General features: G+C 36.7%; 1 protein-coding gene across 1 annotated transcript; it reads left to right on the top strand.

Annotated features, from left to right (window-relative positions):
* Positions 1–5,560: 5,560 nt before the first annotated feature.
* Positions 5,561–7,745, top strand: LOC139128364 (uncharacterized). The gene is made up of 3 exons (XM_070694152.1): positions 5,561–5,644; positions 6,357–6,578; positions 7,230–7,745. Exons 1-3 carry the CDS (start codon positions 5,572–5,574, stop codon positions 7,352–7,354), a joined length of 420 nt encoding a protein of 139 aa, XP_070550253.1. The 5' UTR covers positions 5,561–5,571; the 3' UTR covers positions 7,355–7,745.
* The last annotated feature ends 3,170 nt before the right edge of the window (positions 7,746–10,915 follow it).

Consider the following 10,915-nt stretch of genomic DNA (forward strand, 5'->3'; position numbering starts at 1 on the left):
TGCATGTACCTCATTCTGCATGTACAATTACCGGTAGTTATTAGTTTACAGGGCATTATTACCTGGCTTGTGTACATAGCCTTATCAAGCAGTCCTGTGATGTGTACCTCTGTCATAGGTCTCTACTGACTATGCGATATGGCATTCTCTGTGAGGAAAGTCATTGGTCATTTCATTGTGTCCTCTCATGTAGTATGTCCATCATCGGAATCTTCAGCCATCTCCTCTTCAACCTCTCTGTACCGTTCCCTGAGAGTGGTCACTGTTCTCTTTGGAAGTGAACCACCCTCGGTCAGATCAAAATCCCAGAAAATGGCTGAATGGATCCAAACACTCTCAATGTTGGGTCTCCTATTTCTTCCAGCTCCATTAAAGGAAGGCTTCCAGACACCAGACCATGTCCCTGAATACCAGTGCAGGTTGAATGTTTCGTCTCCTTTGTTAACCTCCATCACTTTCCCAAGCTGTGGCCTTTGGCTGATCTGAGGTATGAAGACAGCCACCAACATACCTGCTGCCAGGCTCTCAAAGCTATCTGCATTATCAACAGCACTGGTATCCAGGAGACTTCCTTCTGCCACATCATCAAGTGAGGCTGTACTTGCAGGTCTGTTTGCATTCTGACTGGCAGCTGGCCTCACTGTTCTCCCAATAATCACCTAATATTGAAAGAGGAAATTTCAATACCTGTCATTAGAAACTGCTGACATATTTAAAATGTATGTGTTGTTTTCACTGAATTTCTACTATACTAGTTAATATATCATTGTTTTGCAGCACACTAAGATGAGCTTTGTAAAATTTCTTTGTTCATTTGTCTTATACTATTACTATTTTCATTTCCATTTAGTAGGACCATGATGGGGTACTGTAGATATCAAACAGTACATGTTGGTTGGTTCATTCCATTTCAAATAACCACATATTTTCATTTTTATTAATACTATTATGCACATCACAGTTTTCCATGGTCCTCCAGTAATTACTGTGACGACACTAGATATTCATGGTGTCATATGCCAATCCAAGTTATCCAGTCATGTTACAATCAAGGTGATCATCTTGCTTTCACATACAGCTAAGAGAAACATATAACTTACATCTGGACATTCTCTTTCAATGCATGTTTGGATAACTTCAACATGCCTTGGAAGTACAACGCTTTCTTCACGCATATGTCTCTGCTCTGCAGCTTCCAGTAACTCATGGAAATACCATGAGGTTGGTAGTCTGGATGGAACCTAGTATTAAAACAGTCATATACATTAAATTAAGGATTAAACAAAGTCATACATTTATCACATATGTAACTTTGCCACCACACATATTACAGGAATAACGTGTGTATTTACCACTGATATGATTAAGGACAAATACTAAAGGAATAGTAGCTGTAAATTTTGATCATTGTTTCACCATTCTTGGTCTTTGTGTCACCTACAGTTTATTGTTCTACTACCTACATCATGTTGATATGCCAAGTATTCAGCTTGTCACCACAGTCAATATATGCATTACCAACAATGTTATTGTTGACAACTGAATTTTCGTCCGGACGAAAATTCAAATATCAACAATAACAATGCAAGCATACATACTTTGTTAAGAAGCTCAATACTTGGCACTTTGGTATATGAGTCGTTGTTGAACAGAACAAAAGTAGTGAAATAATCATCGAAAGTTACAGCTACTATCCCTTTAAGAATATTCCTGATAATTAAACAGCCCCTTTGCCAAAGGAAATAGTTTCCAATGTAAACAACTGCTACTTCTAATTCACAGATTATTCTGTGTGATCTATGTGCATATTCACATTGTTTTCATTATACAGACTAAATTCATTTGTCGTGATCAGAACTCCCAAAGCCACATATCAACTGTTACTTGCAAATGGCCACAAACAATTTAAATGGCTACTAGGAATTTATTTTGGCTATCTTCCTTTCGCCACAGCTGTGATGATAAAAAAACTACCTTTGAAAATCAATTTGTTAATTTTGTTGACAAATATTTTTTTGTTTGTACTACACTGACACATGTTGTACAGTTGACCCATTATCAGGAAAGTAAAAATTGAATAGATCAATTAATGCAGGAGGACTCTGTATGACAATTATCCCAACATTAAGTTCAGCTGATTATGTTGTACAGTATGTTGCATGAAAATTCATCAATAACATTGATTTTAAGTCAGGGGAAGGAGATTATCTCTGTGAAATACTTTCTGCAAAATTAGTCTTTGTCATTGATAAACATAATTTCTATATCAATACTATGCTGCTGTTCACAAACATGTGAACAAGTCAACAAGTTGCTGAAAAATGGCAACAATATTTTTAATGTTGGCAAAACCCTGGTTATGATTATGCCATCATTGTTGTCTGAAATGACAGAAACTAATTTCTACACACAAGCCTTTGACAGGTTAATGTGAAGTGGATCTAGTAAAAAAGAAAACTTTGATTGATTGATATGTTTTCAGAATATCTTGACAAATGATATCAATATAAGCTCGTTCATGTGATTCATACGTACTTGAGCATAGGATTCTATGTCTTGAACAAAATGCCGCAGCCATTCTCTGTCTGCTTCATGTGGAATCCTTCCTTCATAGGCATCAGGAAGGTCTTTCTGTAGCCTTATGGGATCCAGCTTCTCTATGCTTGGCTGAACAAACTTCGGGATTTCATCTATGTTTGGCAAACTCTATAAGAAAATTGCAGTTCATTAAGTTCATTTTTTCTAAAAAATAATATTCAGAGCCAACAATTGATGTGACTGCAATTTTGATATTATTTAAAGCATGGTGTTTTATATCCTATTTACTTATATTTTCATCCAATTGCCCCTTTTAGACCATTTGCATGACACTGATACATCAACATGATAAAATAAAATAAAAGGCAAATATGATGCTAACCTCTAATTTGCTTATGATCTAGTCTTTGAGATTTGTAAAGAAAAATATTTTACTTGGAAATATCTAAAGAAAAGTGAGATCAAAAAGGAATAGCTTTGGAAGGGCCAATTAAACAAAACTAATGGTCAATATAGAGCTCCCCTGTGATATTGGCATACTGACACAAGGCAATGTTAAGCGAAATGTGTACAACAAATATAACCACAGCAGATGGACAAGGGGTTTCATAGAAAGAGGATTTTGAACACATACAAAAATGAAAAATGACCCAAAATCCAAAAATGCAATTTTCAAACCTATTTGAACACATCTGATTGAGGACACCCCTGGAAATCTGAAGCGAAAGTTCAAAGCAATCAAACTAGCAGTTTCAGGGAGATATTGTTTAACCTAAACACCAAAATTTGTCCCTAAAATACACACATGCAAATTATGCAACAAGTTGTTCCAGTCTGATTAAGCTTACCCCTAAGTACTTGCATGAAAATTTCCAGAGCAATTAATAGCAGTACTTGAAAAATAGGCTGCTTTCTGAAAATGACAGACGACAGACAATCCTTCCTATGTGAAAAGCTTACAACAGAGCTTTAAAAAGTACTGAAGGTGAAAGTGTGTATGCTCCAGTTTACTGAAATACAGTGTAACGCAGAGGGTATGGTTTCTGTAAAAGATTTTTCACGAATCATACATAACTACAGCACCATTAACCTGCATCCTAGAACCCAGTCCATTCTATCAACTGCCTTGGAGAACACTCTTGAAGACCACACTTAAATTTTCAGAAATGCGATTTAAACAAACAATGTCCAGAACGTAACTTTGAAACCAAAAATTTGACAAGCTGTCACATTGAAGTATACATGTTGATTTCACTTCACACAGTGTGAGATTCTACTTTAAATTGACTGAGGGTGTCATTATTTTCAAAAATGTCCAATTTCAACAAAGGACAAGCAAGATCTCACTGTAAGATCTCAGTGTATAGTTTAAAGATCCATTAGCTGTAACTTTGGTCATTTTTTTAATTTTGTTTGTTCTGTGTATCATCTGCAGTTTCTGGGTTGAATCCCTGAAACATGGAGATATACCCTATGTATAGGATAAAGCCCGAGTACGAGGGCTCTTCTGGTATATAAAGTCCAACCCAATGATAAAATGTCGAGGCCGCAGGCCGAGACATTTTATCGTAGGGTTGGACTTTATATACCAGAAGAGCCCGAGTACGAGGGTTTTATCCGACTTAAAAACTATCGCCCCTAACTGATATATTTTTGTTTTCAATGTTTTTACGTCAACCGTCCCCTTTGTCAATGTAACATGTTTAGGATATGAATTAAAACTTATTTGTGAAATAGCCTTCCAGTGTAATGGAACATCCTATAAATGCCCTAGGCCACATTATATAAATGCCCTAGGGCACAGCAGATTTTGTGTTGCAGCTGGTTTCCGCTGTGTTACCAAATTTGAATATTAAAACATACCAGATGCCTACAGAATATGACATGTTCACGTTTGATTGGACAGTAGTTTACTACGGCGCTGTCATTCGTCTCTGGAATTTGGTGACCAAGGCTTTACGAGTAGATAAAACACCCTGAATTGAGCACTCTGATTGGTCAATCAACAGTAGATAGTTTTTAAATGAGTATAATCTGCATTGTCATTGTTTAAATTTTGTATTCAGGTCATCCACAGAACATTGTACACCTATGTTCATAGCAATCAGGCTATGGAATTCAAGTGTGTACTTGTTAACTTGTCATTGGCAACTGTAGGTAGCAATGCATAGTTCATTTTATTAAAAGACAAGCTTTGTTGATAAACACAGATCAAGAACACTTACAAAATCATCAAAGTTACAGCCTCTGTGCTTTTCAACCTTAGTCTAAAATAGCCGTTTTCAGTCTGTTATATACTTATTTTATATAATCAGACAAACATACTCAAGGTTTCTTATACTGTAGAAGACTGTTTGTCAACATACAAATATTTTGACCCTACGGCATCTTATATTTCATTGGAAGGATTTATGCATGTGGTATTTCCCAGGTCTGGTGACCAGACGTATGCCTAGAAAGCAATGAAAAAATTACTGGGCCTTGACCTTACCTTACCATGCATATCAGGCCCAGATATTTCTACCAATCAGTGCATTATGGAAAGGAATAACGAAAAAAGAAAATAACTTTCTCCGACATTCTATAGCTCTAAAACCAGGTTTTAGACACAATACATGAAACCATCGCGAAAATGAATTCATGGTCATGACCATTTATTCATTCTCGCGTTGGTTTCATGTCTTGTGTCTAAAATCAGAATCGAATACATGCGTGGTCACCTATTTATTCAGTATCTTTCAACATGTCAACATATAAAAAGTATCTCATATCAAAACAACATTCATTAAAAATGGGTGACTTTGTCCCTTTAAGTTTTGTTAAAAAGAAACTCAGAACAAGTTTTTTATGAATTTGTTTGAATTTAAAGTTGTTTCATTAATTAATTTTTCTATATAATCTGTTACACTACAGGAATGGTCTGCAGAGGAAATATCACGGCTTCTTGTTGCAGTCAAGGCAATTAATCATGATTGCCAAAAGAAAAACCACAATGTTGCTATCATCTGTACTGCATGGAACATGGGTGAAATTATGAAATGTATGAGGAAGGACAGGAACTGCTATGTACAGCCAGCTTTCTGCCACATAGAGAATAGCAGTAGGGGTAAGCATAGTCTTTTTTATCAATAAATGGAAACAAAAACATATTTCATAACAAGGAATAAATGCCATACATTGCTACATGCATACATGATTTGTAAGTCATAAAGCAACTTCTCCTAATTGTAGATTTCAATCACCATAATCTTCATTATCCAAGCATATGTAGGATTTCCATTCTACTTAATGGAAATTTAACATTGTATGTAAATTATGTTGTGATCTTGTAGAGTGTCAGCAGCATACTAGTGGTCTCTTTAATTTATAAATATTTAGAATACTGGTAATCAATAGTTATATGTCAATTAGCTGTAACTTTTAACTTTTTTCAGTATTTTTGTTTTGTGTTTCAACTACAGTTTCTGGTGAGAATCCTGAACCAAAATGAATACCAAATATATATTTGTCAATGCAACCTTTTTGTGTACAATCATGCATTGTTACTGTTGAAAATTGTCAACAATAACAATGGTCATGTCACACATACAGAGTATGTTGACAAGCAGAATACAGGACAGTTCAACATGACAGGGGAAAAAGGATTAGAAACTGCAGTAGATTTCTAGAACCAGAATGCTGAAAAAATAGCCAAAATTACAGCTACTGTCCCTTCAAACATATTTACATGCAATTTATAGCAAGTATTTATGTAGCTGTTCCATGTTTTTATAGCGTCTTCAAGTATTAATTATCAATATTAATTTATTTACCAACAGGTAAAAGAGTTGGAATGGTTGATTCCGTGAAGTGTATAGCAGTAGGTTATTTTGGAGAGGAGAGGCACTTTTCTTTTAACCATGACAGATCAACGAAAAACATGTGGATGGTGAAAGCCGACTCTGATAACCAGGACAATCCTATTGGTCTGTATACCAGACTAGTAGAATTGTTAAGTCACCCTGGAGAGTGGGTCTTGCATGGATCAGAAAATGAGAACGGTGAGAATTTTGTTTATTTTCTGACAATGTTTTTATTTTGCATTTTTTACAACTTGTGCCATCTTTCATTGTGCAGGTTTAATTTTTGTCAGCACTGTATATTGTTACAATTTATTTTGGTGCACAGCTTGTACAATCTAAATGAATAATGTAGCAATAAGAAAATGTACTTATTCATCAAGATTGTTTGATGCATCAGTGGCTTTGTTCAAAATATGTGAAAAATAATTTTTACAAAATGTTTTTCTCCACTTTCCTAAAATACCACTATCAAATACAAAATCACACACTTAAATTTCCTATTCCATTTTAAAATCTTTTATTATCTTGCTACAGAAGTGAGATGAAACATATATATATGACTTCTATGTATTATTGCCTATTCCATGTTATATTTGTACAGAACTCATTCCTGGATTTGGTATTTAAATTTCAGTGGTTGTGTGGTGCCTTAGAGTGTCCAAAGGCTTAAGTAATATTCATGGCATCAGGTTTCTTCAGCCAAGGCAACAGATCTTGTTTTGTGTAATTATTTTTCTATACCTCAAAATATTTTTTACATCACTTAAAACAAGTGACAATCATCCGAACTTGTGTAATATAATACTTGGAATTTGGACACTAATGCAAATCCTCATATTTACATGACAGGAACTGGAATTTTGGCTGCGGTAAATGTTGGCAGACACTGCGTCTACACTGACAGGAGTCTTCCGAGATTACACATTGTGTGCGACATTTTAAGTGCCGTAATGGACATCGACGCCGATGAATGAAGACCATCTTGTACAGCAATGACTATCCACTGGTCGGCCATTATATTATCCAATATGGCCATTTTGTCATGGTTTTTTCATGTTGAGAGCCATAACTCTGGCAAGTCTCAACCAATTTTATTCAAAGCTGGTACATGGACATTGACTTATGTTATACGTATGCATGTGGATTTTTTAGACAGTAAGATTGTATATGGCTGTTTGGCAGCCATTTTGTCACGATTTTTTCATTTACAGAGCCATAACTCTAACATATTTCCACCAGTATCATTCAAAGTTAGTACGAGGACATTGACCTATTCCATACATATGCTCATCAATTTCTTTCACGTCATGTAGCAGTATCATGTCAATTACTTAAGTTTCGTAATTAGGCTGATATGTCAAGAAATACTGCATCAAATTTCATGAAACGTGGTACAGATGCTGAGCTCACATTGCTTTAACAGTGAAAAAGATATTTATCAGTGTCATGTTAATTAATTAGTAATTGCTTATGTAATTAACTTTCCTAATTAGAGTGATATATCCACAAATACTGCATCAAATTTGATGAAAGTTGGTACAGATGTTGATCTCATAGTGTTGTAAATACTGCATCAAAACTTTATGAAATATGGTACCAACGATAATCTGTCAGTGTTATGATAGCATGCAAAAATGTTTGGCAGCACCCTGTCGATTAAGTACTAATTGATTCATTTTAATGACCTTTTGTAATAAGTGTGGCGGCTTACATTGGTTTTATTTTTTCACCACCATGGAACTCATTCTCCGCCATTGAGCGCCATCTGTATTGCAGTATTTTTATCAAAAACCTAAGTAATGAAGAGGACTCTATCCTGTCTGCAGACTTGTAATTAAAGTAGTTAGTACCCATTATCAATGATAACTTGTTTAGAATCATTTTAAATGTAGAAGGACAAACTGGAAATTCTTTGATATGGTTTGTTCAAATTTTTTTTGTTGGAATATTAATATCTCAGGAAATAAAACTATCCATAGCATACCATTTACATGACCTTTTTGACTCTAATATTTCTCTGATGTCATATATATAAGTAGACCCTGTTTGTTTTAAGGTCATTTCTTATGGTTCTCGATGGCGAGTGTAACAACTGCATGTCCCTTACCGTTTCAAAGTCCGTCACACATTGATCCCTGAGAAAATCAAAATTTTACCTCAAAAGCCCTTGAAAGGTTCAAGGACTCAGCTGGGTGGTCACATCAGAATAGTCCTTTAAAGATTCAGGGTCATATCAAGGTGGTCCCTGAAAGTTTCAAGGACTCATCTGGGTGGTCCCTGAAAGTTTCAAGGACCCATCTGGGTGGTCCCTGAAAGTTTCAAGGACTCATCTCAGTGGTCCCTGAAAGTTTCAAGGACCCATCTGGGTGGTCCCTGAAAGTTTCAAGGACCCATCTGGGTGGTCTCTGAAAGTTTCAAGGTCACATCGGGATAGTCCTTGAAAGATTCAGGGGCACATCTGAGTGGTCCCTGAAAGTTTCAAGGACTCATCTGGGTGGTCCCTGAAAGTTTCAAGGACCCATCTGGGTGGTCCCTGAAAGTTTCAAGGTCACATCCGGATAGTCCTTGAAAGATTCAGGGGCACATCTGAGTGGTCCCTGAAAGTTTCAAGGACTCATCTGGGTGGTCCCCGAAAGTTTCAAGGACCCATCTGGGTGGTCCCTGAAAGTTTCCAGGTCACATCGGGATAGTCCTTGAAAGATTCATGGGCATATCTGAGTGGTCCCTGAAAGTTTCAAGGACCCATCTGGGTGGTCCCCGAAAGTTTCAAGGACCCATCTGGGTGGTCTCTGAAAGTTTCAAGGTCACATCGGGATAGTCCTTGAAAGATTCAGGGGCACATCTGAGTGGTCCCTGAAAGTTTCAAGGACTCATCTGGTGGTCCCCGAAAGTTTCAAGGACCCATCTGGGTGGTCCCTGAAAGTTTCCAGGTCACATCGGGATAGTCCTTGAAAGATTCATGGGCATATCTGAGTGGTCCCTGAAAGTTTCAAGGACCCATCTGGGTGGTCCCCGAAAGTTTCAAGGACCCATCTGGGTGGTCCTGAAAGTTTTGAGGTCACATCGGGATAATCCTTGAAAGATTCAGGGGCACATCTGAGTGGTCCCCGAATGTTTCAAGGACCCATCTGGGTTGCCCCTGAAAGTTTCCAGGTCACATCGGGATAGTCCTTGAAAGATTCATGGGCATATCTGAGTGGTCCCTGAAAGTTTCAAGGACCCATCTGGGTGGTCCTCGAAAGTTTCAAGGACCCATCTGGGTGGTCCCTGAAAGTTTTGAGGTCACATCGGGATAGTCCTTGAAAGATTCAGGGGCACATCTGAGTGGTCCCTGAAAGTTTCAAGGACCCATCTGGGTGGTCCCCGAAAGTTTCAAGGACCCATCTGGGTGGTCTCTGAAAGTTTCAAGGTCACATCAGTGTGGTCTCTAAAAAATTTAGGGTCTCCCCAGAGTGGTCCCTGAAAGCTTCAAAGACATCTCTGACCATCTCTAAAAATTCCAGACAACAACTGTTTGTTCCTAGCGTTAATATTTTAAGGTTTCAACAGATAGATGATATTGATTTAATTTCTTTGCATCTACCAACAAAAGATAATTTTTAAAAGAAGGACTGAAATATTTCAGTGATTTTTTCAAAATTTTCCAGCATTAATTAGCACACTCACAAGATAAGGGTAATTTCATCAAATTTACCAGGTCTCATTTCCTTGTATATGCAATGAATACATGTACAAGACATTTTCTTAACATCTACCAAATCATTTGAAAGATAAATCACCAAAAAAACAAACACCACTGCAGAACTGACACGGGTAAATGTAGAAGGCCATTTTTCCATCAAAAATTTACAATTTTATCATACATCATTTGGTGAGAATAGCAAATGCCTACAAATCAACCTGGGAAAGGGAATTTGTATTTTCCCTTAAACCTGAACAAAATTGACAAATCAGTTACATTTAATGGGTTCTCCTTTCCTGAGAGTGCGAGAAGCTAGACAAATTGTAAAATGTGTAGGAGATGTATTTGATGATTGTGCAATGATCAATAATTTACGAAATTGGACCGCATCTTCACACAAAAGCACTGTTAGATTGACGATTTTTAAATAGATTATAACAAATGCGCAAGATCTTATAATCACAAAATAGTTCCAATTGTGTTTACTGAACTTGTCCCGTCCTAGAACAAAAGGCAAGGCGGTGCACGTCGTTGAACAAATTCTCCAGTCAAGAAATATATTATGTGCTACCGCTTTTCTGACAAGACATTTTTAATCCAACAGTCTTCTACGTAAAGGTAGTAAAAGCGTGCATTGTCAACCAGAAATGATGCAGATATTGTTTGTTTGTTCGTCAGTATGCGCCTCGAAAGTAAGAGACTAAAACTTTTCCTCAATTTTTCCTCAAAGAATCTTTCATCAATCCTCTTTCGAAATCAGGAATAATAATTAAGGTCACAGTGCAAATTTTGGTACTGGAGACACAAATTACCCATTGCTTTACCAATAGTTGAAATTTAAAATGGCCACCTT

Source organism: Ptychodera flava, unplaced genomic scaffold, assembly GCF_041260155.1.
Source record: "Ptychodera flava strain L36383 unplaced genomic scaffold, AS_Pfla_20210202 Scaffold_50__1_contigs__length_938362_pilon, whole genome shotgun sequence".
Lineage (NCBI taxonomy): Eukaryota > Metazoa > Hemichordata > Enteropneusta > Ptychoderidae > Ptychodera > Ptychodera flava.